Here is a 14,020-nt window from a genome sequence, read left to right on the forward strand (position 1 = left end):
TCCAAGAGTCTTTCCTAACTTCATGTATTTAACACTTTCAATAGGCTAGTAAAAAAGTAGGCAAACATGAGGAAAACCATAGAGGAGTCTGGAAAACCCATGAAGGGTCCAAACATCTCTCCTGACATCGTGCTGTTAACCTTCCAACAGGCCGTGCTTGAGAGAGCTGTCCATGTCTTTTCCTGGCTTGAAGCACAGGTCTCACGATGCCAAACCTATTATCTTTCTGTATCTCTCAAGCATGTTGGAAGGGAGGTAGAGGACAATGATGACAAGCAAATATACTAACAATAAGAAGACGTGATCATAGACAGCAAAGCAGACAAGACAATGCCATGGGAAGATTCTAGAAAGAATTTCAGTTGATTCGGTGTCTTCGCTTGGCATCTATTTCCTAGTGCCCTTAAGGAAAGCTCGAATTATTCCAGTAATGATGCTAACAAAGACGACTAGATCCACAAAGTAGTGATACCATCTGCAGTGTTCCGTGAAGACTAGGAAATACATAATTAATTTAAAGGAGGCATGGTCAAGTATATCAGTGTCTACAATTAGCCCTGATCCTCCTCCACCCGAACAATGTTCCCACCCAGGGAAACAGAATTTCTCCCCAACCGACTTGAACGCTGGACCAATGGCAAGTGAGCAGGAGTGTTGGATGCACAGCCCAGCAGATACCCGTAGCAGCATTTCCAGTTTCTATGGGGCTCTTGTCACAGCAGCACTGTGAGAAAGGCACTTTTCACCTGCAGTCTGCCGCCTCCTCTTGAATCACTCAGTGAGAGGATGTGATAGAAGTGAGGTGTCCTGAACCAGGATAGTTACTACACCTGACAGTCTCCACGGAACTAAGTAAGGAGTCATTCTTTGTCGCACAAATTCTGCTTGAAAAAACGGTTCCTCTCTGAAAATGGTTCCTTTTAGTTTGTTCTGAGTTGGACCCTTTAAAGAGGGAACAGAAGGAATCATGGGAACTTGTGTGTATGAAGCTCCTTCTTCCCCCTGCTGTGATAGACAACTGAGGCTTTACTGAAAACAGCCTCGGTAAAAATCTCACTAGAGATGGTGGAAAAACAGATGCAAACAGCCAAGTATAATATCCTAACTAGATTGAGCCGCCTCCACCCTGCAACAGGAAGCCAAGCCTCAGGAGGGCTCCCATGGGTGTCCCTGCTTGGGTTGGAGGAACAAGTCCTACAGGGAAACTGTTGAAAGGAGAATGTCAATGGACGGAATTTCCATGGACTCGAGATATTGAAGATGATGTCATTAGGGTATGAGGTAAGGACAGCTGGCAGCCACCTGCCTCATCTTAGACAATTTCAGGGACTGTAGAGTGAGGAGGGCGTATCACTAGAATCTCAGACACAAAAGGGAAAGTCAGGTTCTTTCTTCTCTCTGTCTCTGGAAAGTGAAGCACTCCTGTACTAACCAGAGCCTGAGAATGGCTGGCTTCGTGACTATGCACAAATTATTTCACCTCCTGCCTCAGCACCAAGGATTAATTAATCATGGCAAGTTGTCCCTCGACTCCTTAACACTAAATACAAATACCGGACACCCTCAGATTCATGGAGTTGTGACTCGTGGTCTTGAATATTCATGTTTAACCATGCCAGTCCACACCCTCTCCCAGCAACCATGCTTCGTTTTACAGAGCTCAGAGGGGTCCCTTTCTGTTTGCAAGGTGAAGTGGGGGTTGGTGTTGGTGTGTGGCTTCCATACTGATGCCCTGTTTCACGTCCTTCAGAGATTCTGAAAAGCCCAGTACAGACGCCTGGAAATACCTCTAACACCTGAGGTGCAGACTCAAAAGTCTCTTCCCACTTATTTCACATCTTTAGAAACACAAGATCTTGAAAGTAAAGATGCACGTCAAGAGAAAACACAAAATCGAACAGTTAGAATCAAGGAGTCTACCGTGGGACTATCCAGTTTCTGCCACTAACCTACGTAGTTTTGGACAAGAGCCCTGAGGTTCCTCGAATCTAATGTCTACCTCATAGGTGTGTGGCTGAAGTCCTGACTGTGAAAGGCATGGCCTTGCTCTCGCTATTAGTGAAAAATGTTTGTGGGTAAAGGATGGAGTAGTGTGGCCATGCTGGATGTGGTGGAACTCTGGAGAGTCAAAGGCAGCAGGAGAAAGGGACTGTTAGAAGTCAAAGGGGCAGGCTGGGGGCAGCAGAGGTGAGGCGTGAAGGAGAAGCAGGTGTCACATGTGGGATGGGCTTCAGTGAGCAAGGGAGAGAAGCAAAGAGAGAAGACATGGTCACTCTGTGGCTGTGCACAGCCCGAGCCCTTACCCACACTGTGCTGGAAGCTCCTCCCTGAGTCGGGTACCAGGAAAATTCAGGCTTCGAATTATTCCTTCTTTTCCAGTGGGATCTGGTCACACATCTAACCTGTGGCTCTAGAAGATGCCGCCGCCACAGGAGTTGGAATAGACAATGCAGCTTGTAAGCTTGCAAGCTTGACTTTGGCTTGACTCAGCCGTTGGACTTGGTGTCTGTTCAGCTCCCTCTGTATGTCCTCATCTTTGCCCTAGTCTTCCACAATGTGATGAGAACTCAGGTCAGAGTGCCCCAGATCGCTAATGGTGCCTTGCATGCCACCATGAGTTGGTGTGTTTAACTGATTTCAGAGCATGTTTTCTAATGCAACTGTATTCATTGGACAGCCTCTCACAGAGGAGGGTGTGGTTGAGGGGAGGAAGGAGTACAGAAGGAATGATTGGCAGAGACAATTGGACAGGATCAGAAAACTGAACAGGCGGCTGGAGAGATGACTCAGCAGTTAGGAGCACTGGCTGCTCTTCCAGAGGACCTGGTTCAATTCCCAGCAACCACATGGCAGCTCATACCTGTCTGTAACTCCAGTTCCAGAGAATCCAACACCCTCCTACAGATAAACATGCAGGCAAAACAGCAATGTACATAAAATAAAATAAGTAAATTATTAAGAAAGAAAGGAAGGAAGGAAGGAAGGAAGGAAGGAAGGAAGGAAGGAAGAAAGAAAGAAAGAAAGAAAGAAAGAAAGAAAGAGAAAGAAAGAAAGAAAGAAAGAAAGAAAGAAAGAAAGAAAGAAAAAGAGAGAGAGAGAGAAGAAGAAAAGAAAGAAGCAAGCAAGCTGAACAGGGACCTGTGCAGTGGCTCATTCCAATAATCCCAGTGTTATCAAGGCTAAGGCAAGAAAGTAGCTGAGGCCAGCCTGGGTTACGTAGTGAGCTCCAGACTAGCTAGAGCTGCATAGCAAAATGCTATCTTTGAAAAAAAAAAAGGAAGTAAGAGAAGGAGAAAGGGAGAGGGAGGGTAGGAGGGAGAGAGGCAGGAAGGCAGGGGAAGAAAGCTGAGAAGGGAATGACATTAACAAACAAGTCACCCATTCTGCCTCTTACCTCTAACGCTATTTAAACCAAAGAGATCACGGTGTACAACAGTTACTTAATAAACTTAAACAATTTTACCTTATTTTTGGGCCGCCATCAGATTCTGTTGGTCCACCTGTGGTAGTGTGAAAGAAGATGGCCCCCAAAGGGAGTGGCACTATTGGGAGGTGTGGCCTTGTTGGAGGAAGTGTGTCACTCTGGGGGCAGGCTTTGAGGTCTTTTTTGTTCAAGCTTCCCTCGGTGTGACTGTCAGTCGGCTTCCTGTTGCCTACAGGATGTAGCACTCTCAGCCTCAGCAATACATCTGCCTGTGCATTGCCACGTTCCCTATCATGATGCTAATAGACTAAACCTTTGAACTGTAAGCCACCCAATTAAATATTTTCTTTATAAGACTTGCCATGGTCATGGTGTCTTTACATAGCAATAGAAACCCAAACTAAGACACCACCTACATCAAGTATTTAAAAAACTGTCTTCCTTACCTGCTGAAAGGAAATCTGTAGAAGAGATGTCAGACATGTTGAAAGCCCTTCAAAGATGAGTTGATATTTGCTGGGGCAAATTTAGTGTTTTCCAGTAGGAAATTTCATTTATGTTTGTTCTGAAGATGGAAAGTGCCAAAATGCTCGCCCTCTCAACAACTCCGCAAAATGTGATCTTCCCAAACATCCCTGTCAGTTATGACATCACCAGTTGTATCAGGAGTATCCTACCTTGTGATCATCCAACTGCCTTGACTAGTGTTTAAGTATTAGAAATAATCCAACCTCATGAAAAACTATGGAGGCGCTTGCCTTGATCTGCTCGTGCAGTGCTGGAGACTCACATCCATGCTGTCAACCAGCACTACCAGCATCACCTTGGGCCTTTCTAGACTCACTGTGCAATCAGTAGAACTAAAGGAATTAACTGAAGTTCCAGGTGACTGCCAGGAGCCCCTGCTGTGCTTCTTGAATTATGCACTTGACCTCGTGGTCCTTGTTTTATGGTGGAATGGTTGATCTCTTGAACAGCTCCACTGTGGTGTCCCTGCTCTGAAACTAGGAGCCAAGTATGGTTAGAGATGTTTCTTCCAGGAAGGCAAGCTTCCTCACGGCCTAGGAGCTGGAGAGAAGTCAAGGGCTTAGCTGCCAGGGAGTGAAAAATTAAAGCCAGCACTTAGATTATGACTGCAGTCTGGATCTTCAGAGTTCCTGTCTGGTTCCACTCTCCAAGAAAATGAGCTAGCAATGGAAGCATGCAGATTCTCCAAGATTCCGAATTTGGATCAACACAAAAATAATGGCAAATACGGAAATTTTCTTCCATGATTTTGGAAGATTTGATTTACAGTAGCTTGACCTTCCATCCAGAAATTTACCAAATACGATCCTGTATACTTTTATCCTTAATTGGGAGTAAATACGATCAAGAAACAGATGGTTCACAGGAAACATAAACAAACATCCTGAGATCCGTCAGAACTAGAAATGATAACAAATGCTGGGACCTTGGAAAACACTGTAGCTAAGAGTCCCCTTTGGCTAATAATGACCCTGAGCATTTTGAACTGGTCAGATGTTATTTGGCACATTTGCTTCATAGTATTTGACTGTAGTGGGCCAGCAGAATTATGTGCTTGGGATTCAAACTTTACTTTTTCTTTTTTCTTAGTGGTTCAAGCTCCTCACTATTCATAGCTCCTGGTTTTCCAAATTGTGCTCATATGCTCATCAGTGAAAGCTATTTTGCTTTCTGCTCATTTTTACATGCAAATCGTATTTGGAGACCCAATCTAAATCACAGGGGGGCTTGTTTAGTTTTGTTCCTCTCTATTAACAAGAAAGCATCACCTTCTGTGTGTCTGTAAGCTTTCAAATATCTCTGAAAGCTGCCCTGTGTTTTGAAAGCTTGGACACTACAATCAGTCCAATCCTGATGCATTATAATCTCTAATATCAATATCACATCATGTTTTAATAATCCCTCCCTTTCGTGGTTCACACATGCTTAAGTCTTCATGGAACCGAATCAGTAGAGAGAAGAGATTGCTTTGGACAGCTTTGAAATAGGCATTGTTCAGAATGGCCCCTGGTGACCAGCTTTCATGAATGGCTGGTTTTACTTGTGGGCCACATCATCTGGTTTAATTACATCAGCTCCTTTGTGTGACAAGCACTGCTCTTGTTGTGTGCTGAAAAGTGAAAGTTGGAAACCAAGTGGAGTCCTTAGTGAGAAAATAAATTCTAGGGGTGGAGCGCCACTAGGTGTGGGGAGTTGAGAAGTCTGGATGAATGTTAGGCCCGCTCCCCCAGTAAGCATCTATTTGTAAATACTCCAGGGATAATAGACAATTTGTTCAAACATCCATGAGCAGAGATCATAATCACAGCCAAAGCCCAGGAACACTTGTGTTACAAATAGAACAGGTAACAACTTTAGGTGATCGTACAAATAAAATCTTTCCACTTGCTAAAACAGTTCCCATCTTCTGCTCAGACAGTAAACCCAGACAGTCATATGGTAAGTTTCAAGTCACTGCAGGTCCCGTGAACCTGTAAATGTCAGCAAAGTGCTGGTTCTAAACCCCTGCCCTACTGGAGCCTCTTGGCAGTAATCTATTTCTATCCCTGCGTTGAGACAGTGATCTGAGGTCGATCGATGAAGAAGGTTGGACGAGGATACTGTAAGTCAGGCAGGTGTCGATAAAAGCAGGCAGACAATTTGCATTCCTGATGTGCTTTACGGCTATGATTAATGACTTGATCTTCCTGGTGGCCTGCCACTCACTGCTCATCTGTCCCGCTGGGATGGCATGTTCCGTGACATCAGGCCAGGTTTGCACTATTTGCCCAGCACATGTGCAGCTATGCTTCTTAGTCACTGGGGGGCAAGTACACAGCCACAGGGTGACAAGCACGAGGATCTTGCTGTGAAAAGACTTGGAATGATCCATTGAACAAATGGGAGAGAAGATCTGAAAATAGTATTTCCTGGTATGAGTCGTGAAGCGGGCTTTTTGAACTAGCTGTAGACAACTGACCTGAATTTTAGGCTTACTTGAAAAAACGTCTCAGAGCAAAAGCTTTGACTTTAATATGGTCACTGGATTTTTTTTAAGTTATTCTATAAATAGTGAATGTTGGGGGAAATGAAACTAATTTCCGTGATCTGCCCTGGGCTAGGAGCTAGAGAGAATCCGATGAGGCTATGGACTAGATTCCTTCTGCCTCTTTTGAAATGCTAGCCATTCCTTGAGATCTCTTTCTTGGTCACCACCCAGTGTGAGCCCAGCAATGAGCTTGAATCTCCACTCTGCCACTTTTTAACCTCGGAGAGCAGGAACACCTGTGGGGACCTTGATGCCGTAGAAAGTAGGTCAGCGGAATTCACTCAGCTGTAGCTTGATCTCTTACAGTGAAGGCAGGCATTCCTGTCTCCTACACACAGTTTGACTAGGAGATAAGTATGTGGAGACATGCTCTTGAAATAGAGGTGTGCCGTCTAGTTCTTTGGAAAATAGGTATTTCTTTCAACAAGTGTACCATGAGCATCATAAAACCACAAAATAAATTTGTATTGGGCTAGATTTGTGTACATTACAGAATCGGACCAAAATACAACATGCCTAAAAATCCCCCAAATCTGAGCTGAGTGTGATGGCATGTGCTATAATCCCAGGGACTGAATGAAATTAGTTACACAAGTTCAAGGCTAACCTGGGCTACATAGCACATTTTGAGGCAATCTGTGCTACATAGTGAGGCCTTGTCTCAGAAAAGCCAAATCTGCAGCATCATATATTGCCTGTCTCTTCTGGAGGGACCAGAGTTTGATCTCAGGTCCTTAAAGCATGTGAAACATGCACTCCACAACTGAGCTACCCCCAGTCTTTAAAAAGCATGTTTTTAGTGCTGCGGGATGCTTAAATTTTAAGAAGTGATTATATTTTTCCATTACTTGATATCATGAATCTGTGTGTAAATACATTTCTTCATTACTTTAGATGCTACGTGTCTGTGTGTAAATAGACATATACACAAATCTTAAGCATGCACGTGTCACTGTATACACGCATAAACACACACGCAAAGGTTAAGTGTGAAGTATTAGTGGACTTATTCATATGTGGAACAGCAGCTGTGCCCAGCAAAAGTCCCTCCCTCACCAGACTTCCCAGTGCCCCTGCAAAGGGTAGGGCCACACCTCTAGCTGGGGACAGCCAGTGAAAGGTTTTCAAATGTCCTAAGTGCCTTCCAGGTTGAAAGCGTGAACAGCACTGAAGATTCTTTAGGGTTTTTTTCCTTCCCTCCCTCTCGGTCCACACACACCTATGAGAGACTGGCGGGGCAGAGCACAGCTACCTCTGCATGGGACCTGTAGTTTGAGAGGCGCTTACTCTTTTATTATAGAAAGCCATTGATATTTGCAGCTTATTTGTTACCAAAACAAACTCTTCTAACTAATGCTAAACATTTTGATACTAGAATGCAAATAGAGGGACTGGAGATGTGGGTCAGCAGAGTGTTTGATGCCTTTCTGGAGGATCCTAGTTAGTTTTCCAGAACCTATATTGGGCAGCTTGCTACCTCCTGTAACTCTAGTTCCAAGGACTCTAGTGCCCTCTTCTGGCCTCCAGACATAATGCACACACACACACACACACACACACACACACACACACACACACACGTAAAAATCTTTCAATAAATAAATAAAATACAAATTGGCTATATAAATATGTAAAATCAAAGCCAAATCTGATAGATTTTGTAGGGTGCAAAAAAAGTCCTGAGTGAGTGTGTGCCGTTGACATGGGCACAACCATGTCAAGGACTCCAAAGCCTTAGACCCTTGGGAGAATGGCAAAGACCCAAGGTGAATCTCCAAGAAATATTCAGCTTTGCTCCAGGACCTCAGTGTGGGGGTGTTGATAGTGTGTGCAGAAAATGTCCACCATAGTGTTCTCTCTTCACTCCTGGATATTTATGGCCAGAAAACTGTTCCCCTTCAGAGACTGCTCCAGTTGAGATTAGCTAAGCCTGTCAACTTGACCCAGCTATATGCCATAAAACCTGCCTCCTTGTTTATCTGTATATTGTAAACATATATAGTGAGCTTTCGGGATGCTGTGGCTTCTCCAATCAAGAACTCAGATCGCTTAGTCCCACCTTCCGGTCCATTTCTACCTTTCTTCATTCTCCCGCCACTCCAGGCAGGTTCATCATGAAGCTGAGCTAGTTGTCAGAAATACCAATAATAAATTTATTGTATATTTCAAAAATTGCTGAAGCCAACTGTTCTCACTAAAAAAAGATAATATGGATGCATTAGCTAGCTTCATATAATTGTTCCACAATGCACACATATGCCAAAGCATCACATTATACCCCACACAGTTATACAATTAGTAGTCAACTAAAGATAATACTTTCTTGTACATTTATTTATTTGGGCGTGGGGAGTGTCTATGTGTCATAGTGAGAGTATGGAGGGCAGCAGACAACTTGTTCAAGTCACTTCCCTCACCGCATGGGTTCCAGGGATCAAACTCAGGTCCTCAGGGTTGGTAGCAAGCACCCTTGTCCACCGAGCCCTCTCCATGTAGATTTCTTTTGCACCTTTAGCTCAAGGAAGGTCATGTATTAGGTAGGAGCTAGGAACATTGCTTTGTTCCCACTGTTCTTTATTACAGCGTGGTTTCTAAAGGCAGTTTGTGCTAGGTGCTGAGTGTCGGTTTCCTGAAGGAAGAGGTAAAGGAAACAAGATAAAGAAAAGAATACCTAGCCATGTTGACCGGGTTCCAGAGAAAGTTATCAGCATCATAATTGTCAGGAGTCTTCCGTTCCATGTGTGCTCACTGCTGTCACTGCCAGGAGCTCTATTTCCACATCACCCCCTGTTAGCAGAGGGTGGGTCACACTGCCGCCAAAGCAAGAGCCAAACTCCAGCTCACTCTCTCTTCATATACCCTTGCAGCCTCTGGGAGGTGAGAAAAGCCACGCTGCTTACAGGGCCAACCCTGTAGGGAAGGGCTGTATTAAAGAGCTAAGCCTGAACCGTAGTTCAGAGCACAAAGCTGCTCTTTGCTGTCTGGCTTCTTTTCCTTCCCCCCCTCTTCTGTCGTGCTTGGATCAGGTTTCTAGTGATTTAAAGCAAGTGCACAGAAACCAGGCAGCCAGAGCAAAATAATTGCAGGTTTGGGGTTGTTAGCATGCTCTGCAATTGCTGGAATAACCCTGAGTTAAGGGGGGAGAAGCAAAGAATTCTACTTATTGACTTCCCAGAGCACAGGATCAGTTGGAGTTGCCTTGCATATGCCCTGCAGACAATCAGCTACCTAGGAGAGACTCAGTGCAGGCATTAAGTTTTTATTCAAAAATCTATGGCTTGTTGAGCATTCAGCACCCCCACACGCACAAACACATGAACACACGGGGTAATTATAGGCTGCAGAGTGGGAGACATTGGAATTGTGTACAAAACAGTTTATAAAGTTTTAAAATAACAGGGGCACGAATGTGCATATGTTTGCACAAAACAAACAATGTGGATGATGGGATGAACACATTCTTTCTTCTTTTGCTGACTCGTGTCCACCTCCAGAATTTAGAGCATGGGTGTGCGGGAGGAAACCCTCCTCTGCTCTGTGATGCCTGCGTCTAAGCAGTCCTGCTCATTTATCCTATGCCAGCTTATTGTTGCACATCAAAATACAGACCCTCAGGTGTGGGGATGGAGTGGCTGATGAAGTGGGCTGCTATCTAATTAGTTTCATGAAAAGCTTCTTTTGTAGCATCACAGAAGCAAGGGAAATAAAAGAGGCCCTCGCTGCCTTCCAGAAGTCTGAGAGATGAGCTTTCTGCAGATTAGTGTTCCAAAGTGGAGGGACATTTTTTTCCAGCCCTTTCAGAAGTCTCCTCCTGCGCAGCTTTGCAAAGATTTCTGCTTTGCTCCCCTCCGGATTTCATTTATTTATTTTCTAATGTGGAAGGGCAGCCACTCACCTCCAGCCTCAGAGCCAATCAGGCATCTCATTCTGCAGGCTTAGGTCCATAGCAGCAAAGCCAATGCCTGTGCTGGCCACTCTGAACCCTGTCCTGACAACAGTCAGACTGGCGACTGACTGACGGCTGGAGGGGACTCTGTCATCTAAGGCACCACTGTGAGAGCCAAGGACTGAACAGAAGGACCAGCCTTGCTGTCAAAAAGTGCTTTGCCTCTGGTGATCGATGGGGACAGTTAGGAGCTTCTCAGTGGCTGGAAAAGGTGGTTCTGCCACTTACTCATTAAAAAGTCTTTGTGGGCAGATGACCCTCCTGGGCAGTGAGTGACATAATGCAGATGATATATGACAGCTTTGCATTTTATGCTGCTTGGTAGATAGTAAGAGATGCAGGTGATTAAGGCTTCCCTAGGCTGCCCTGCACCAGCCACTCTGCACACGCAGGTGCACTTTCCCAGCGTTGGCTTCTCTCATCCTTTAGTCTAGTTGGGGATTTTTAAAGAGAAGAGACGATGCACTAGCCACGGTTTGTCCAGCCACTTAGGATGTGGAGATGCTTTCCAAGTCATTGATCAGCAGTCCTGTGCGCTGCCCTCTCTGCCTTTTGCAGGAGGAGGAAAAAGCGTCAACATGCAACGTGCTACTTGAAAACATGAACTCACATCAAAAGTCTGTTTTGAAACCCTTGACTGATGCTGCCTTTGTATTTTTCCCTCTCTCCTTTCTAGGACTCCATCTGCAGATGTTCTGAAAATCTCTGAGTCTAGAAATTGATTATTCAACCAGGATACCTAATTCAAGGTATTAGCTCTTGTCAGAAAGCTTTTACATTTGAGCTCGGTGCTGCAAATGACACTTGGGCAGTGGACGGAAACAGGGAAAGTTGGACGGAGAATAAAGGACAAAGGAGATTTTGCAAAATAATCAAGTCCTTAGAAACCTCCCCTGTGCGAGTGAGGTTTGCTCCTTCTGACTCACAAGCAGCCCTGTGCTGGCAGCCTGAGTTTCAGCTCTGGCTTGTTTGTAGCCCTTTTGCTACAACTGTGTTTTGGGTTTGGATTTCATTTTCATTCCCCCCCTTTCCCTTTCTCTCTTGACACCTCCCCCATTCCCTACCCCCCAACCACCGGAACTCAGAAGACAGACGTATTATCAGCTTTGCAACATTGGACCAAGTACAATGAAGCATTCTTGCTGGGCTCTGCTGCTGGCTCTTCTGGGCACAGAGTTGCTGGGGAGCTTGGGTTCCACCGTGCGGTCCCAGAGGTTCAGAGGAAGGATACAGCAGGAACGGAAGAACATCCGACCCAACATTATTCTTGTGCTCACCGATGACCAGGACGTGGAGCTGGGTGAGACCCTCGATTTTTCTTTGACTTGTCAATCTTTTTTGATTTAGATGCTTTTCAGAGCCTCGATTGTATCAGAGGTACTTTAGGGGATTGATGCTTCGCTGGCTGTCTCTAACAATCATTTAGTTTACACAGCGAACTTGTACTGACCATAAACCATTAGATTGATTTCAAAGTTACTTTTCTGGTATTACAATTTTAAAACAGATTTTTAAAAAGGATCCAGGAGAAGATGGAGGATGAGGGTAAGCCTGGGAAACCACAGAGGTCAAGGGCTTGATCTTTTACTTTATAAATGCAGGACCCACAGCATGGTAGCTCACTCCTATAATCTTAGTGCTTGGAAAGTAGAGATGGGAGAATCAAGAGTTCAAGGTCATTCTTAATTAACAACATAGTAAGTTGGAGCCAGCCCAAGAAGCATAAGACCCTGTATCAAAAAGAAAAGAGAAAAAGGTGGGGGAAAACGTTAATTTATGAAATAGGAGTGTGTCAAAGTTCATGAGAGTGTGACTTTCTCTGAATGTGTATAAAAGATTGATATAAAAAGAATTTTCTTTCTTTCTTTTGAGATAGTCTCAAGGTATAGTTCCAGCTGGCCTGGGACTCCTTATGTTGACTAGGCTGGCCTCAAACTCACAGAGATCTGCCTACCCCTGCCTTCTGGGTGCTGGAATTAAAGGTGTATACCACCATGCCTGGACCTAATGTACATAGTTGAAACTTAACAGTGTGCTGTGTATCCTTGTGGTGACTCACCATGCCTGGGTTTGTGCTTTGGGAAGTGTCTCTCCTGAGTTCATTCAAGAGCACTCAAATGAAGTGTGCTCGGCTTTAGTGGCGTTGTCTCATCTCTGACCTCTTGCTTTCTTAACAGCCTAGCCCTGGAGTCTTCTCTGTAAGCTCTCAGCCAGGATCTTCCAGCATTCCCTAAAACAGATGCAAAGTTTTTCCTACAGGCTGTCATCTCCACTCCCCATTACCCCTCCTGTAGCCCCATTCCTTGCCCCAGGGCATTGATCAAATGCACCTACCTGTGCTGTTCAACTTGAACCTGGGGAGGATTTGAGGGGGAACTCCCAAGGTTTGGTCTTGAGGATCAGACCATGGAATCACAACAAAGTTAATTGCTGGGTTTCAACTGGGAGTTGGTGTACCAAAGGCCGGTAGGGGTAACCGTCACTGAGTCTGCTCTCTCGTTTCACATTTAACAAAAAGGAAAAGGTATATTGATTTTCAGGGTTTTTTTTCCATGAAAGGTCATGCACGCACAGCTTTAGGGTGTATGCCTCTGGGTATTTAAATGTCTTCATTCACTTACAGGGCAAGAAAGTGCAGGACTCCTCCCTGTCTTCATCTTCCTTCACACACGCCTCGCATCCCTCATGCACCTGAGATCTCTAGACCCTCCCTCCTTGTTTCTCCAGTTTCTCGGACCCTCCATGCTCAGTCTACATCCCATGGCTAGAGTTGCCTTTGAACTATCATATCCGGGCACTCTTTGGTTAAAACCCTTGAGTGACAGACATTCTTCCTGTTTTCTCTGTAAGCAGGTTAGCTGAGGCCTCCCAGCCCCAGTGACTCTCAAGGGTTCTTCCATTCCCCTAACGCCTCCCTCAGTGTATCAAGAAACAACTTTTGCTTACTTAAGCATGTGTTGGTCCCCATCTCCTTCTCCCATCCCATGTTTTGCTGAGTCTTACTGCCTCTACTTCTCCCCTATACCTACCTGGTGAAACATTACTTGTTCATGAGCAGCTCAGGTGCCCCACACTTGAGTTTGATGTTCCACCCCAAACCACCACCACCCCACCCATCAGAGGATGTTTCCCTTTGCACACACTTTGCCATGTCTCCAGGATACCTTTCTAAGCCTGTCCCTCCCACACACCCAGAGGTGAGGGCTGTTTTCTTTATTTACAGTCTAGACTATAGCAGGTGTACAGCAAACTTTGGATAGATACACATCGGTTCTGACATAGATAACCTAACTCCCAGAAAGGAATGAAGGTGTCCATCATGTCCTTTCTCTTCAACACTACAGTCCTGGCTTAAAAATAAATTAAGAAAGAATTATCTGCTACTCTTATTTTAAAATCAAATTTAAGTTTTCTGCCTTGTCCTACAATAGTTCTCTAGTGAATATTTACAGAGTAATTGCTGAGTACTGAATTCTCCTGGGTTAAAAAAAAAATACAGTGGCGGGTCTGGAGAGATGACTCAGAGCTTAAGAGCACTGACTGCTCTTCCAGAGGTCCTGAGTTCAATTCCCAGCAACCACATGGTGGCTCACAA

At 44.8% G+C, this 14,020-nt stretch overlaps 1 protein-coding gene across 9 annotated transcripts in view; it reads left to right on the top strand.

Annotated features, from left to right (window-relative positions):
• The window catches only part of Sulf1 (sulfatase 1), a 165,752-nt gene that overhangs the window by 77,447 nt on the left and 74,285 nt on the right, over positions 1–14,020 (top strand). For 7 of the 9 annotated variants that reach the window (XM_052718367.1, XM_052718363.1, XM_052718361.1 and 4 more), the window contains 2 exons: positions 11,102–11,174; positions 11,511–11,725. In XM_052718367.1, the coding sequence (XP_052574327.1) occupies positions 11,554–11,725 (172 nt within the window). In that variant the 5' untranslated portion in view covers positions 11,102–11,174; positions 11,511–11,553. The remainder of the gene's footprint in view (positions 1–11,101; positions 11,175–11,510; positions 11,726–14,020) is intronic. The other 2 variants (XM_052718366.1, XM_052718365.1) reach the window with 1 other exon arrangement.

The sequence above is a fragment of the Peromyscus californicus genome, unplaced genomic scaffold (assembly GCF_007827085.1).
Source record: "Peromyscus californicus insignis strain IS unplaced genomic scaffold, ASM782708v3 Scaffold_5__1_contigs__length_169319896, whole genome shotgun sequence".
NCBI lineage: Eukaryota > Metazoa > Chordata > Mammalia > Rodentia > Cricetidae > Peromyscus > Peromyscus californicus.